This window comes from Salmo salar, chromosome 01, assembly GCF_965601325.2.
Source record: "Salmo salar chromosome 01, fSalSal1, whole genome shotgun sequence".
Classification (NCBI taxonomy): domain Eukaryota; kingdom Metazoa; phylum Chordata; class Actinopteri; order Salmoniformes; family Salmonidae; genus Salmo; species Salmo salar.
This window is the reverse complement of record NC_138291.1, coordinates 172,329,068-172,347,002: the sequence shown is the minus strand read 5'-3', so window position 1 is coordinate 172,347,002 and position 17,935 is coordinate 172,329,068. Positions and strand designations below refer to the sequence as shown.

Genomic DNA, 17,935 nt, shown 5'->3' with positions numbered 1-17,935 from the left:
CCTCTGGATGGCACACATACACAATCCATGTCTCTATTGTCTCAAGGCTTAAAAATCCTTCTTTAACCTGTAAGAGACACTGATTGAAGTGGATTTAACAAGTGGACATCAATAAGGGATCATAGCTTTCACCTGAATTCACCTGGTCAGTCTATGTCATGGAAAGAGCAGGTGTTCCTATAATTTGGTACACTCAGTGTATATAATGACATAAACATAGTACCAGCCCTAGGCCATCTATCCAGCCATGTACCCAGGCTGTACCCAAACCGAGGGAGACAAATAACTTCAAATGCCTTGCCAATGCCATTTCTGAGCTGTCCAGCTTGAGTATCTCACTGGAGTATCCCACGGAAGTTAATTGTCATGGTCGAATCCTTGGAAACACACACACACACACACACACACACACACACACACACACACACACACACACACACACACACACACACACACACACACACACACACACACACACACACACACACACACACACAGAGTGAGAGAGGGGTCAGAGGGAGAGAGAGGGTGAGTGTTTAAGAGAAAGAAAGGGGGAAGGGGAGAGAAAGAAAACATAATATATCCTCTTTAACGCACTCACACAATAATGTGGAAATGTTGAGGAATCGTACAGATGTCGTCTCTTAGCTGGGATTCCTCTGTATGACTGTTCCCATGAGCCTTGTGGGCTGACACTGTGCAGGGCTCTGCATGGAAGAGTGGGCGATCTTAGAGGCATGGAAAAACACTCCCTCCCGCCATCCCTCTCTCTTTTTCTGTCTTTCTTTCTCCCTCTTTCTCTCCTTCCATCCCTCCCTTCTTCCGTCCCTCACTCTTGGTCTGGGGCAAAGTCTGGGCCAACTCTCGACAAATAGCATGTCAAATTACTGGGCAATGTTTTTTTCTCTGTAACTGACACTTTTTCAAGAGGATTGCTCTATGTCTCTTAGAAGCTCTCTGGATTATTTTTAGATTGGGTTGTAAACTTGAGTTTGTTTTTGACAGGATCATTTAGTCTGATTTCCATAGGTATAGGAGAAATGACTTTAGTAATTAAGTAAAGATAAGTAAAGTAAAGAGGTTGATTATAGGAGTTCCTGCATTAGGAGTTACATCCACTGAATGGAAATAACCCTTGGGAGGCCCAAACAAATCACTTGTGGACGTTTTTGGCCCGCAGGCCGCCTGTTGCCGACCCCTAGCCTAAATTTTGTCCATTGCATATGGTCTGTATGTATTGCCAATCACTGATTGCTTGTGTTTTCTAAGCAATTAACTGCTTTAATTGTGTAATCAACATAATATATGTCAATAACAGAACATCTTGATCCAATTTCCGGAACAAACAACCTCATGACCAAACCCCCAATGCTTAGTGTGTCTCTTGTCTTTGGGTCATATGTGCTTAGTCTTGAATAAAAGGGAACAGTTTGTCCCAAGGCTCGACAATGAGGAGCCCTTCAGGTTTTCTAGTGGGCCATTTTTATCTAGGTCAGGTTGAACCCTAACTCTTTCTATCTAGGTCAGGTTGAACCCTAACCCTTTCTATCTAGATCAGGTTGCACAAATATACCAGAGTCCCACAGTAAATGCGAGAGGAGGTTTCTCTGCACAATGGGCTTTTTCTCTGTTTCTCTCTACCTTGCTCTCGCTCTCTTATTTCTTTCTTAATCTCTCTCCCTCTTTCTCTCTCTCTGTCTCTCTCTTTCTCTCTTTCCATCCCTCTCTCTCTCCGCACCCACTGCCCACACTGTGTGATACTGTGTAAAACACAGCACTTTAGCCCACAGCTAAGCAGTGCACTTTTCACCAGCAGGCCAAAAAGGAAAGAGGCTAATGCAGGAGCCACAATGGCAGCCGTTAAGCGGTTGAGCCGAGCAGACTCCTGGTTTCCTGGTTTTAGCTGTGTCAGAGAGAAACTGTGGTTGAGGTACAGCATAGTTCTTGGTTGGCGCATGTCCAGCGCCACATGAGGGTCATGCTGTTTGGCTCAACTTGGCTCAGTGTCAAAGGATACTCTTCCTGTCGCTCCACAGTGAAGGATGAGGTTGCATGAAATGGCCGTGAAATTCCAACCATGGTAATATATGATACATTGACTTTTGGTTATAAAATGCTTAAAGTTAGTGGTTGGTGGCAGTGGCTTGGTAAAGTAAGGTATTAGCAATTTGAGTGAACTATCACTGTAAGTGCTGACTTCAGGGCAGTGTGTATTTTTTCCTTTTTATGGGTAAGTGTAGGATAGAGCAGGATTATAGATCTGAATTTAATTGTAACTTCTACCTCGAGCAGTTCTCAATCTTGTCTGGTATCAGTCTGACCTTATAGTCACTGTTGAGCAATATGACTGGTCTCCAGCTGACTCGTTATGGTGTATGGATTACTGTACATTCAGACAGCTCAATGTTTGGCCAGATGTTTGTCTGGAACTCTGGATAGGGCATTTCCCATCATCTCCGGAAATGTTCCAGGTAGTAAAGGATCATCTACAGAAGACCCAGAACTCCTACAATGATATTGTAGACGCATAAGCTGAATTTCAGTCAGTGACGCAATTTAGGTCCAATGGCTTGTTTGACTTTGAAAGTGCATACTTCCTATAAATTGGAGAAAAAGTATTTGTGAAAATATCCGATGTTAAGAGGACTTGATTCACGAAGAGCTAGTGTTTTTTACTGCTCTGGAAATAACTTGAGATAAACAGCTGGTTGGTTTTATAGGGTCAGTCCGGCTTGTGTAACTGTGTAACTGTGGAGGAAGGATAGAGTGGGTGAAAAGAACTGTGAAGAAGAGCTGATTGAAAGAGGTTTCGCCGACTCATACATATTTTTGGGTCATACTATAATGAATGCATTCTAATTCTATGGTCATACTATGACTATGGGGACTTTCCTCGTGAAAAGGGGGGAGGGGTGTGAGCACAACACACCTATTGATGACACCATCACACACACACCCTTCAACCTAAACACACACCCAGTCAACGACATCATCGTTCACCCAAACACAGTACATTTTACGGCCCATTTTAAGGAGTGAGGCTTCCACTCGCGTCCTCTCATCAGACCTCGTCATGCTTTAATCAGGGCAGCCATAACACGTGTGGCCGGGGAGGGCGGCCTCAATCTAATACCACACCACACATGGGAAAGGGAAGGTCTCTACTGTCTATGTGTCTGGTTGGCAGACACCCTTCAACCACACTCTAGTTTCTGACATCGTGGGTAAAGACGTCAAGAAGCAATGAGGGCCCAGAAGCAGCAGGGTTCATTTTGGTTCAATCCGGGAGTGGGACTTGTACTGTAACAAGTACAATGATGATGCTTTATATACATGTTGATGTAGTTGATGATTTCTGATTCTTTATAGCTGCAAAGTAAGTTTAATGTTACAGCCCACTGGGCACAGACGTCAATTCAACGTCTATTCCACGTTGGTTCAACGTAATTTCATTGAAATGATGTGTTAACAACGTTGATTCAACCAGTGTGTGCCCAGTGGGAGATATCCAAAACAAGTGTCGAAATGAACCTGATGAAGCTACAGGCAACTGCCAAAATAAAGGAAACACCAACATAAAGTGTCTTAATAAGGCGTTGAGCCACTATGAGCCAGAACAGCTTCAATGCACCTTGGCATAGATTCTACAAGTGTCTGGTACACTGTTGGAGGGATGCGACACCATTATTCCATAAAATATTCCATAATTTGGTGTTTTGTTGATGGTGGTGGAAAGGCGCGCTCCAGAATCTCCGGTGTTCAGTTGGGTAGAGCTCTGATGACTAAGACATGGAATATGGTTTAAATCATTTTCATGATCATCAAACACTTCAGTGAAACACTCATTCCCTGCGGATGGGGGCATTGTCATCCTATGGGGCATAGCCATGGTAGCCAAAATGATGGCCTGCCCAGCATTTTTATACATGACCCTAAGTATGATGGGATGTTAATTAATTGCTTAATTAACTCAGGAACCACACCTGTGTGGAAGCACCTGCTTTCAATATACTTTCTATCCCTAATTTAATTGAGTGTTTCCATTATTTTGGCAGTTACCTGTACTGTACATGTGTTGTTCCTTTATGCACCTTACAATGAAATAATTGAAATAGAATGAAGCTAAGGCCGGTTGTCTGTCTTCTTTAGTGGGCTGTTCTTTACTTTTTTTTTATACCTATTTGGATACCTAGTTGGATACCTAGTTGGATACTTAGATACTTAGTTAGATACCTAGTTGGATACTTAGTTGGATACCTATTTGGATACCTAGTTGGATACCTAGTAGGATACCTAGTTGGATAGATAGTTGGATATTTAGTTGGATACCTAGTTGGATACCTAGTTGGATACTTAGTTGGATACTTAGTTAGATATTTAGTTAGATACCTAGTTGGCTACCTAGTAGGATACCTCGTTGGATAGATAGTTGGATATTTAGTTGGATACCTAGTTGGATACCAAGTTGGATACTTAGTTAGATATTTAGTTAGATACCTAGTTGGCTACCTAGTAGGATACCTCGTTGGATAGATAGTTGGATATTTAGTTGGATACCTAGTTGGATACCAAGTTGGATACTTAGTTAGATATTTAGTTAGATACCTAGTAGGATACCTAGTTGGATAGATAGTTGGATATTTAGTTAGATATTTAGTTGGATACCTAGTAGGATACCTAGTTGGATAGATAGTTGGATACCTAGTTGCATTCCTAGTTGGATATCTATTTGGATACCTAGTTGGATACCTAGTTGGATACCTAGTCTGATACCTATTTGGATACATAGTTAGATACTTACTTAGATACCTAGTTGGATACCTAGTTGGATACTTAGTTAGATACCTAGTTGGATACCTAGTTGGATACCTAGATGGATACTTAGTTAGATACCTAGTTGGATACCTATTTGGATACATAGTTAGATACTTACTTAGATACCTAGTTGGATACCTAGTTGAATACCTATTTGGATACTTAGTTGGATAACTATTTGGATACCTAGTTGGATACCTAGTTGGATATTTAGTTGGATACCTAGTTGGATACCTAGTTGGATACTTAGTTAGATATTTAGTTAGATACCTAGTTGGATACCTAGTTGGATACCTAGTTGGATATTTAGTTGGATACTTAGTTGGATACCTAGTTGGATACTTAGTTGGATACTTAGTTGGATACCTAGTTGGATACCTAGTTGGATATTTAGTTGGCTACCTAGTAGGATACCTAGTTGGATAGATAGTGGGATATTTAGTTGGATACCTAGTTGGATACCAAGTTGGATACTTAGTTAGATATTTAGTTAGATACCTAGTAGGATACCTAGTTGGATAGATAGTTGGATAGCTATTTTGATACCAAGTTGGATACCTAGTTGCATTCCTAGTTGGATATCTATTTGGATACCTATTTGGATACCTAGTTGGATACCTAGTTGGATACCTAGTCTGATACCTATTTGGATACATAGTTAGATACTTACTTAGATACCTAGTTGGATACTTAGTTAGATACCTAGTTGGATACCTAGTGGATACCTAGATGGATACTTAGTTAGAAACCTAGTTGGATACCTAGTTGGATACCTATTTGGATACATAGTTAGATACTTACTTAGATACCTAGTTGGATACTTAGATACTTAGTTAGATACCTAGTTGGATAGGTAGTTGGATACCTAGTTGGATACCTAGTTGGATAGATAGTTGGATACTTAGTTGGATACCTAGTTGGATACTTAGTTAGATATTTAGTTTGATACCTAGTTGGATACCTAGTAGGATACCTAGTTGGATAGATAGTTGGATACCTAGTTGGATACCTATTTGGATACCAAGTTGGATACCTAGTTGCATTCCTAGTTGGATATCTATTTGGATACCTATTTGGATACCAAGTTGGATACCTAGTTGCATTCCTAGTTGGATATCTATTTGGATACCTATTTGGATACCTAGTTGGATACCTAGTCTGATACCTATTTGGATATATAGTTGGATACATAGTTGGATGCCTAGTTGGATATGTAGTTGGATAGATAGTTGTGTACGTAGTTTGATACCTAGTTGGATAGATAGTTAGATACCATGTTGGATAGATAGTTGGATACCTGGTTGGATACCTAGATGGATACTTAGTTAGATACCTAGTTGGATACCTAGTTGGATACCTATTTGGATACATAGTTAGATACTTACTTAGATACCTAGTTGGATACCTAGTTGGATACCTAGTTGGATACCTATTTGGATACATAGTTAGATACTTACTTAGATACCTAGTTGGATACCTAGTTGGATACCTAGTTGGATACTAGTTGGATAGATAGTTGGATACTAGTTGGATAGATAGTTGATACCTAGTTGGATAACTAGTTGGATAGATAGTTGTGTACCTAGTTGGATAGATAGTTGGATACCTAGTTAGATACCTAGTTGGAAAGCTAGTTGGATAGATAGTTGGATACCTAGTTGGATACCTAGTTGGATAGATAGTTGATACCTAGTTGGATAACTAGTTGATACCTAGTTGGATAGATAGTTGGATACCTAGTTGGATAACTAGTTGGATAAAAAGTTGTGTACCTAGTTGGATACCTAGTTGGACACCTAGTTGGATAGATAGTTGATACCTAGTTGGATAACTAGTTGGACACCTAGTTGGATAGATAGTTGGATACCTAGTTGAATAGATAGTTGGATACCTAGTTAGATACTTTGTTGGATAGATAGTTGGATATATAGTTGGATACCTTGTTGGATTGATAGTTTGATAGATAGTTGGATACCTAGTTGGATAGATATTTTGATACCTAGTTGGATACCTAGTTGGATTGATATTTTGATACCTAGTTGGATAGATAGTTGGATACCTAGTTGGATATGCAGTTGGATAGATAGTTGATACCTAGTTGGATATATAGTTGGATATATAGTTGGATACATAGTTGGATAAATAATTTGATACCTACTTGGATAGATAGTTGGATAGATAGTTGTTTCTGCCAGCACCAGCACCTGGCTCTAGACTCACTGCTGTACAGTACTTCGTTTTTGCACTGTTATATCACAGGTGTTTCATTTTCATTACATAACTGGATTACACATAGGTTCCAAATATTTTAATGACAGCAGTAATTACTGACCGCTTGCTGTCTATCTTTGTTTTTGGCTTGTTGGATACCTAGTTGGATAGATAGTTGGATACCTAGTTGGATAGATAGTAGGAACCCTAACCCAACCATGAGAGCAGTACCCTAACCCAACCATGAGAGCAGTACCATAACCCTAACCCAACATTGAGAGCAGTACCCTAACCTTAACCCAACCATGAGGGCAGTACCATAACCCTAACCCAACCATGAGAGCAGTACCATAACCCTAACCCAACCATGAGAGCAGTACCATAACCCTAACCCAACCATGAGAGCAGTACCCTAACCTTAACCCAACCATGAGAGCAGTACCCTAACCCTAACCCAACCATGAGAGCGTACCCTAACCTTAACCCAACCTTGAGAGCAGTACCCTAACCCAACCATGAGAGCAGTACCCTAACCCTAACCCAACCATGAGAGCAGTACCCTAACCCTAACCCAACCATGAGAGCAGTACCATAACCCTAACCCAACCATGAGAGCAGTACCCTAACCCTAACCCAACCATGAGAGCAGTACCATAACCCTAACCCAACCATGAAGGCAGTACCCTAACCTTAACCCAACCATGAGAGCAGTACCCTAACCCTAACCCAACCATGAGAGCAGTACCCTAACCCTAACCCAACCATGAGAGCAGTACCCTAACCCAACCATGAGAGCAGTACCCTAACCTTAACCCAACCATGAGAGCAGTACCCTAACCCTAACCCTAACCCAACCCCCGCCGTAATCATAGAAACATAGAAACGTGTTTCACAGAAGATGAAAGACAACTAGAATAAACATGCGGTTACAGAGAGAACGTGAGTTTCCTACAGTTCAGCAGAGAACCTATGGTTGAGAGGCACGAGAAAGCTGGGTCGTGTTCATTTGTCACCAAACAGAAGAAAACAGACTGAAATGGGGAGGCATTACATAGACTTGTCCAATGAGAAATGCTTATTTTTGTTTTCTGTTGCTATGGTGCTCGCTAATGAACAGGACCCTGTTGAAACCGATGAAAGGAGGGCCGGGTCCACGCTAAAGATGTGTGTCTCCACTCAGCTACTCAGCTTTTAATAGGAGTGGTCTTGAGTGTGGTAGGCTGGTAGGATCCCCCTTCCCCACAGATGGTTAACTTGCTGGGTTAATAGTGAAACATGACCTAAAGTTATCAACCTCAACACTCATTTGGGGACACTATGTTTGTTTTGGTCAAGTGACTTAACGTAGAGACCTCGATGAAGCGCAGGGTTTCATTTGGCCCAGATGTTTACAATAGCTTTAGCTGAGGGGATTGTTGGTGAAGTGCTCCTCCAGCACAGCTGCCTGTCCAAAACTGAAAACAGGTGTGCGCCTGAAATAAATCCTAGTACCGCACAACTGGCAAGGAGAGATGATTGACCTCAATGTGAGGTAATAAATCAAAACAAGCTCTGATTAAATCAGCTTGAGGAACAGGTTGTGGATGGCTGGTGGTTTCTGGCTTTGTTTTGTGGTCTCTTAGCAGTCAACTCATTTTCGATGTATTTGAATCCCTCAATGACCTGGATATTAGGAGCTTTTGTCGATTTTAAAGTCTCAGTATGTTCTGAGCATTCTTCTAAAATACATACTTACAAACTAACATACTCACTGAATACAATGCTAAAATCAGCCCGTTTTATATCTCCTACTTTAAATCTTACATTCTCTCTCTTATTTCTCTCTCAGCGTGTGACAGCAACCACTGGGGTCCCCACTGCAGTAACCGCTGCCAGTGTCAGAACAGTGCACTGTGTAACCCCATCACAGGCGCCTGTATCTGCCAGCCCGGGTACAGGGGCTGGCGCTGCGAGGAGGTCTGCGAGGCGGGCACCTATGGCAACGGGTGCCAACAGAAGTGCCTGTGCCAAAATGGAGCAGCGTGCCACCACGTGACCGGGGAGTGCAAGTGTTCACCCGGATACACCGGTGCTTTGTGAGTCATCATTGACACGCACACATGCACGCACTCAGAAATATAAAAAAACACAAACTCACACTGTATGTACACTACCAGTCAAAAGGGTTTTTCTTTATTTGTACTATTTTCTACATTGTAGAATAATAGTAAAGATATCAAAACTATGAAATAACACATATGGAATCATGTAGTAACCAAAAAAAAGTGTATATAATATTTTATATTTGAGATTCTTCAAATATCCACAGTCTTGAAGGAGTTCCCACATATGCTGAGCACTTGTTGGCTGCTTTTCCTTCACTCTGCGGTCCGACTCATCCCAAACCATCTCAATTTGGTTGAGGTCAGGGGATTGTGGAGGCCAGGTCATCTGATGCAGCACTACATCACTCTCCTTGGTCAAATAGCCTTTACCAGATGGGATGGCGTATCGCTGCAGAATGCTGTGGTAGCCATGCTGGTTAAGTGTGCCTTGAATTCTAAATAAATCACAGACAATGTCACCAGCAAAGCACCCCTGCACCGTAACACCTCCTCCTCCATGCTTTACAGTGGGGAAAACTAATGCGGAGATCATCCGTTCACCCACACAGCGTCTCATAAAGACACGGTGGTTGGAACCGCAAATCTCCAATTTAGACTCCAGACCAAAGGACATATTGTCACAGGATCCAACGAAAGTGGCGCCCCTCCTCGGTCGGGCGGCGCTCGTCGTCGCCGGCCTATTAGCTGCCACCGATCGTTGTTTCTCTGTCTTTTGGTTTTGTCTGTCTGTTCCGCACCTGTTTTGTGTCTGTCATTAGTGGGGCCTTATTTAGTGTGTGTTTTCAGTTGGGGTTTTGTGCGGGATTGTTTATTGTGGTCCGTGATTTATACATTTTTACTGACAGTTTTTGTCAGAAGATTTACCGGGCTGCGCCCCTTGCTTTTTGTGCCGTGTGAATATATTTTTTTCGTGTTTATGGGAATGTGTTTTTCCCAGGCAGACTGTATGTAGCGCCCTGTGCCTCGCGGCTTTTTTGTGTGTGTCAATTTATTAAAAGACACTCACCTCCAGCACCTGTCTCCTGCATCTGATTCCGCCTCTACACCAGTCCAAGTCAACTGTGACAGAATCCCGCACCATCACCTATGGAGTCAGCAGGAGCAGAAGCGCCATCCATGGCTGAGCAGCTCTCCCAACATGCCAGCCTCCTCCACCGCCTAGGCTCGGCCATGGATCAGGTGTTGGCCCGGTTGGAGAGCTGGGAGAGAGGTGCCTCCCCAGCCAGACCAGCTCCGGTCCCTCACCCTGCGTCCCTACCCACACCCACTGAAGCGGGTGCCGGCGGGATCCGGATTTCACCGCCCAGGGAGTTCGATGGGATGGCCGCTGGGTGCAAGGGGTTCCTGCTCCAACTAGAACTGTACCTGGCGACCGTCCGCCCCCCTCCCTCCGACGAAGAGAGGGTGAGCGTCCTCGTCTCGTGTCTCACGGGTCGAGCCCTGGAATGGGCCAATGCGGTCTGGGATGGTCCAGACTCAGCCCGGGGTGACTACCCTGAGTTCACCCGCCGCTTCCTATTCCTATTCCATTTGAGACAGGAGACGAGGAGCGCTCAGGATTTCGCTTTGGAATTCCGGACTCTCGCCGCTGGATCGGGGTGGAACGAGCGGGCCCTGATAGACCACTATAGGTGCAGCCTTCGCGAGGATGTCCGCCGGGAGCTGGCTTGTAGTGACAACACCTCCACTCTGGACCAACTGGTGGATTTGTCCATTAGATTGGACAACCTGCTGGCTGCCCGGGGACGTTCCAGTCGGGGCCTGTTCGTTCCGACTCCCAGTCCTCCCGCTCCACAGCCCATGGAGATAGGGGGGGGGCTGCATCGAGGAGGACCGGAGGGGGGGGGGTCTCTCCTGCACCCGATGTGGGCGCAGAGGACACACTGTGGACCGGTGCTGGAGAGGTCCCTCCGGGAGTTCGGAGGGCAGGCAGAGCACTACTTCGACCCCCCAGGTGAGTCCGCACCAGCCACACCCAGAGCCCCCTGTCGACCACTTGTACACCTCCATTTGTTTTCCTAATTTTTCCCCTCACTTCCAGTATAAGGCGCTAGTCGATTCAGGTGCAGCTGGGAGTTTTATGGACCGTGGGTTAGCTAAGAGGTTAGGGATTCCCCTGGTTCAGCTGGACCACCCCTTCCCCGTGCATGCCCTAGATAGTCGACCGCTAGGGTCAGGCCAAGTAGGGGAGGTCACCGTGCCACTGGTGATGCAGACGTGGGGGGGTCATGAGGAGCGTATCAGCCTGTTCCTCATTGACTCCCCAGCGTTTCCGGTGGTACTGGGAATCCCCTGGCTAGCCACACACAACCCCCAGATTTCGTGGGGGCAGAGGGCCCTGACGGGGTGGTCGAGGGAGTGCTCAGGTAGGTGCATAGGAGTTTCCATCGGTGCGACTACGGTGGAGAGTCCAGACCAAGTCTCCACCGTGCACATTCCCTCAGAGTATGCCGATTTGGCTATCGTTTTCAGTAAGACGAAGGCGACTCTATTACCCCCCCATCGACGAGGGGATTGTGCGATAAACCTCCAGGCCGACGCGGTTCTTCCTAGGAGTCACGTGTATCCTCTGTCTCAGGAGGAGACAGTGGCTATGGATACATACGTCACTGAGTCCTTGAGACAGGGATACATTCGGCCCTCTAAGTCCCCCGTCTCCTCGAGCTTCTTTTTTGTGAAGAAGAAGGAGGGAGGTCTGCACCCGTGCATTGACTATAGAGGTCTAAATGCTATCACAGTGGGTTTCAGTTACCCACTACCTCTCATTGCTACGGCAGTGGAGTCATTTCACGGGGCGCGCTTCTTCACGAAATTGGATCTCAGGAGTGCGTATCCGAGATGGAGATGAGTGGAAAACCGCATTTAGTTCCAGATCGGGCCATTATGAGTACCTCGTCATGCCGTATAGGTTAAAGAACGCTACCGCTGTCTTCCAATCCTTTGTGGACGAGGTCCTTAGGGACATGCTCGGGCAGGGTGTGGTGGTGTACATCGATGACATCCTGATCTGCTCCGCCACACGCGCCGAGCATGTGTCCCTGGTGCGTAAAGCGCTTGGGCGGCTGCTGGAGCATAACCTATACGTCAAGGCTGAGAAATGTGAGTTCTTCAAACGAGCCGTCTCATTTCTAGGATATCGCATTTCCACCTTGGGGGTGGAGGTGGAGTGTGACCGCGTGACGGCTGTGCGTAATTGGCCAACCCCAGCCACTGTGAAACAGGGGCAGCGGTTCTTGGGGTTCGCTAATTATTATCGGAGGTTTATCCGGGGTTTTGGCCAGGTGGCAGCTCCCATTACCTCACTGATGAAGGGGGGGCCGGTGCGGCTACGATGGTCAGCAGAGGCGGACAGAGCCTTCCATCGTCTGAAGGTTCTGTTTACCAATGCACCTGTCCTGGCGCATCCGGACCCCTCTTTGCCATTCATAGTGGAGGTGGACGCGTCCGAGGCTGGGGTAGGAGCTGTGCTATCGCAGCGCTCGGGCGTTCCTCCGAAGCTCCGCCCATGTGCGTTCTTTTCTAAGAAGCTGAGCCCGGCGGAGCGCAACTATGATGTGGGGGACCGGGAGCTGTTAGCCGTGGTCAGGGCTTTGACGGTGTGGAGACATTGGCTTGAGGGGGCACGTCACCCTTTTCTCATCTGGACCGACCACCGTAACCTGGAGTATATTCGGGCAGCGAGGAGACTTAATCCCCGTCAGGCAAGGTGGGCCATGTTTTTTACGAGGTTTAACTTTACCCTCTCGTACATTCCAGGTTCCCGGAACCGGAAAGCTGACGCACTGTTGCGTCTCTACGACACCGAGGAGCGGACCATCGATCCTACTCCCATACTCCCCGCCTCCTGTCTGGTGGCACCGGTGGTATGGGAGGTGGATGCGGACATCGAGCGGGCGGGTCGGTCAGAACCCACTCCACCGCAGTGTCCCGTGGTCCTGAAATACATTCCGCTTGGTGTTCGCGATCGCCTGATCCGATGGTCCCATACTCTACCCTCCTCGGGTCATCCTGGGGTGGAACGGACAGTGCGGGGCCTGAAGTGAAGGTACTGGTGGCCCACCTTGGCTGAGGATGTTCGGCGTTATGTCTCTTCCTGTTCGGTGTGCGCTCAGTGTAAGGCTCCTAGGCACCTACCTCGAGGGAAATTACAGCCCCTCCCCGTTCCACAACGGCCCTGGACTCACCTCTCGGTGGATTTCCTTACGGATCTCCCGCCGTCTCAGGGGAACACGGCGATCCTGGTCGTTATGGACAGGTTCTCTAAGTCCTGCCGTCTGCTCCCTTTGCCCGGTCTTCCTACGGCCCTGCAGACCGCGGAGGCCCTGTTCACCCACGTCTTCCGGCACTATGGGGTGCCCGAGGACATCGTATCTGATCGGGGTCCCCAGTTTACGTCCAGGGTGTGGAAATCGTTTATGGAGAGGCTCCACCCCGAGAGTAATGTGCAGGTAGAGTGCATTAACCAGGATGTGGGCAGGTTCCTGCGGTCGTATTGCCGGGACCGGCCAGGGGAGTGGGCGCAGTTCGTGCCATGGGCCGAGATGGCCCAGAACTCTCAGCGCCACTCCTCCACTAACCTGTCACCCTTCCAGGTGGTGCTGGGGTATCAGCCGGTCCTGGTGCCATGGCAAGACAGAGGCTCCTGTGGTGGAGGCATGGGTCAAGCGCTCTAAGGAGACCTGGAACGCGGTCCAGGAATGTTTAAGGAGGGCTATGGAACGTCACAAGAAGAGCGCTGACCGCCACCGCAGTGACGCCCCCGTGTTTAACCCGGGGGATAGAGTCTGGCTCTCGACCCGGAACCTGCCTCTCCGCCTGCCCTGCCGGAAGCTGGGTCCGCGGTTTGTGGGGCCGTTCAAAGTCCTGAGGAGGATAAATGAGGTGTGTTACAGGTTACAACTCCCTTCGTATTACCGCATTAACCCCTCATTTCATGTGTCTCTCCTCAGGCCGGTGGTAGCTGGTCCGCTGCAGGACAATGAGGTGCTGGAGGTCCCCCCGCCCCCCCGACATCGGGGGGGGGTCCCAGCGTACACAGTCCGAGCCATCCTGGACTCCCGACGTCGAGTAGGGAGCCTGCAGTACCTCATGGACTGGGAGGGGTACGGTCCGGAGGAGAGGTGCTGGGTTCCGGCGGCGGACGTTCTGGACCCCCCTATGCTGCTGGATTTCCACTGTCGCCGACCGGATCGGCCAGCGCCTCGCCCTCCGGGCCGTCCCCGAGGCCGGCGTCAGGGGAGGGGTACTGTCACAGGATCCATCGAAAGTGGCGCCCCTCCTCGGTCGGGCGGCGCTCGGCGGTCGTCGTCGCCGGCCTATTAGCTGCCACCGATCGTTGTTTCTGTGTCTTTTGTCTGTCTGTTCCGCACCTGTTTTGTGTCTGTCATTAGTGGGGCCTTATTTAGTGTGTGTTTTCAGTTGGGGTTTTGTGCGGGATTGTTTATTGTCCACTCAGGACGGTGGGCCGTGATTTATACATTTTTACTGACAGTTTTCGTCAGAAGATTTACTGCGCCCCTTGCTTTTTGTGCCGTGTGAATATATATTTTTTGTGTTTATGGGAATGTGTTTTTCCCAGGCAGACTGTATGTAGCGCCCTGTGCCTCGCGGCTTTTTTGTGTGTGTCAATTTATTAAAAGACACTCACCTCCAGCACCTGTCTCCTGCATCTGATTCCGCCTCTACACCAGTCCAAGTCAACTGTGACACATATGTCCACCGGTCTAATGTCCTTTGCTCATGTTTCTTAGCCCAAGCAAGTCTCTTCTTCTTATTGGTGTCCTTTAGTAGTGGTTTCTTTTCAACAATTCGACCATGAAGGCCTGATTCACACAGTCTCCTCTGAACAGTTGATGTTGAGATGTGTCTGTTACTTGAACTCTGTGAAGCATTTATTTGGGCTGCAATTTCTGAGGCTGGTAACTCTAATGAACTCATCCTCTGCAGCAGAGGTAACTCTGGGTCTTCCATTCCTGTGGCGGTCCTCATGAGAGCCAGTTTCATCATAGCGCTTGATGGTTTTTGCGACTGCACTTGAAGAAACTTTCAAAGAGTGGACTGTCATTTCTCTTTGCTTATTTGAGCTGTTCTTGCCATCATATGGATTTGGTCTTTTACCAAATAGGGCTATCTTCTGTACACCCCCCTCCCACCTTGTCACAACAGAACTGATTGGCACAAACATATTAAGAAGGAAAGAATCTCCACAAATTAACTTTTTATAATGCACACCTGTTAATTGAAATGCATTCCAGGTGACTACCTCATGAAGATGGTTGAGAGAATGCCAAGAGGGTGCAAAGCTGTCACCAAGGCAAAGGGTGGCTATTTGAAGAATCTCAAATATATGTTTAACACTTTTGGTTACTACATGATTCCATATGTGTTATTTCATAGTTTTGATGTTTTCACTATTATTCTACAATGTAGAAAGTAGTAAAAATAAAGAAAAACCCTTGAATGAGTAGGTGTTCTAAAACTAGTTAGTTTCTGACAACGGTGGCTAGGGTGCTTCAAGACAAAAAAGGGTTTGAAAGAGATGCTCTTGTGAAATACATAATTTTTTATTAATTAATCAGTCCCTTTTTGTTTCTGACTCGGTCATTTCTTTAAGTCTGTAAGGATTGATTTCATGTTTCTCCTCTTGTCCTATAGTTGTGAGGACCTGTGCCCACCAGGGAAGCATGGACAGCAGTGTGAGGAGAGATGCCCTTGCCAGAATGGAGGAGTGTGCCACCATGTCACAGGAGAGTGCTCCTGCCCCGCTGGATGGATGGTAATACACACACACGCACACACACATAAATTATGTTTGATAGTCACGTGTATTACTGTGAGTTATCATATTGACATTTACAGTAATATAATGTCATAATATAATGGTACTGCAAGGAGTCGATAGCTACGACACCATGTCCATCACCGGAGGTTGGTGGCAACTTAATTGGGGAGGACGGCTCATAATAATGGCTGGAGCGGAATCAGTGGAATGGTATTAAATACATCAAACACATGGCTTCTATGTGTTTTATTCCACTCGCTCCGTTCCAGCCATTATTATGAGCCGTCCTCCCCTCAGCAGGCTCCACATTGAAACATATCCTCTTTTTGCATCAAATGTATTGATATGTGTTATGGGATATTGATATGATGGCCTACATATTGTATTTACTCTGGGATGTTGATATTGTGCTGACACATTCAATGTTCTGTGTGTGTTTAGGGTACAGTGTGTGGCCAGCCGTGTCCGGAGGGGCGCTTCGGGAGGAACTGTTCCCAGGAGTGTCAGTGTCACAACGGGGGGATGTGTGTATCCTCCAGCGGACAGTGTCTGTGCAGTCCAGGCTACACCGGAGAACGGTAAGACAGGCTGGACCAGGCCAAACCAAACTGAGCCATGCCAAACTATGACATGACAGGCTTTTTTTTCTTGATTTATAATATTTTATTTCACATTGTAAGAAAGTTGAGGTAAAATAACAAACACAAACCCTGGATTGAGAAATCACCCTCCCCTTCACCTCCCCCAAAAGGGAAGAAATAGAATAAACATTCTTTTGACATGACATACCATTACACTAAATGGCTCCAATTCAGTCAAACTCAGTAAAGCAGTTTGTCTAGGATCCACTCTTTTGCCAGGTCAGTGTCATTCTAGTCGAGTACATGTGGTCAAGAAAAACTCCTAACCCTAGCCTAGTCCATGGATATCTGTTCATGTCTATTTCACAATTTTTGCAAAGCAGAATATATTTGAAATTCAGGCAGCAGGCTATCACATACAACTATAATGTCATAAACAAACACTGCAGAAGTAATCCTTGGTTGTATACATTAGTCAGCGATGGCTGAATTGGAATTCAATTGTAAGTGTCATCTTTGACCTACATTAAGTCTATATGTGTTAGTGGAACTATAGCAGACCATCTGTTGCTACTGTAGCTGTCCAATTGATCCCTCCAGACCAATAACAAGGTCAGGGAGAGGGAGAGAGAGAGAGAGAGAGAGAGAGAGAGAGAGAGAGAGAGAGAGAGAGAGAGAGAGAGAGAGAGAGAGAGAGAGAGAGAGAGAGAGAGAGAGAGAGAGGGAGAGAGAGAGAGAGAGAGAGAGAGAGAGAGAGAGAGAGAGAGAGAGAGAGAGAGAGAGAGAGAGAGAGAGAGAGAGAGAGAGAGAGAGAGAGAGAGAGAGAGAGAGAGAGAGAGAGAGAGAGAGAGAGAGAGAGAGAGAGAGAGAGAGCAGCAGGCAAGGCCAAGCAATTAACTAGTGATGCCAACTGTACTTAATAGGGCTTGGAAAAATATAAATACCCACTGGACAAATGTGGTGCACACGTTATCCCAGTCAACCTAACAGTAATATTGTCCGTCTTTAGCAATAAGGGTAAAATCGAGTACAAACAACAGTATGACATGAAGGAATAAAGTAGTCTAGATTGCACTTAACTCAAACATACCTGTAATGTAATTTGATATTGGATCATCAGATATGATACATTTATTATCAGGACTTCCATTTTCAAATATTAACCTGATACATGAGATTTAAAAATAATAATATACACTACCGTTCAAAAGTTTGGGGTCACTTAGAAATGTCGTTGTTTTTGAAAGAACAGCACATTTTTGGTCCATTAAAATAACATCAAACTCAGCAGAAATATAGTGTAGACATTGTTAATATTGTAATTGACTATTGTAGATCGTAACAGCAGATTTTTAATGGAATATCTACATAGGAGTACAGAGGCCCATTTTCAGCAACCATCACTCCTGTGTTCCAATGGCACGTTGTGTTAGCTAATCTAA

General features: G+C 46.1%; 1 protein-coding gene across 2 annotated transcripts in view; it reads left to right on the top strand.

Moving 5' to 3' along the window:
- megf10 (multiple EGF-like-domains 10) overlaps positions 1 to 17,935 on the top strand; it is a 116,864-nt gene that overhangs the window by 52,060 nt on the left and 46,869 nt on the right. For both annotated transcript variants that reach the window (XM_045693502.2, XM_014143939.3), the window contains exons 6-8: positions 8,855 to 9,101; positions 15,786 to 15,906; positions 16,354 to 16,490. In XM_045693502.2, coding sequence (XP_045549458.1) covers positions 8,855 to 9,101; positions 15,786 to 15,906; positions 16,354 to 16,490 — 505 coding nt within the window. The remainder of the gene's footprint in view (positions 1 to 8,854; positions 9,102 to 15,785; positions 15,907 to 16,353; positions 16,491 to 17,935) is intronic.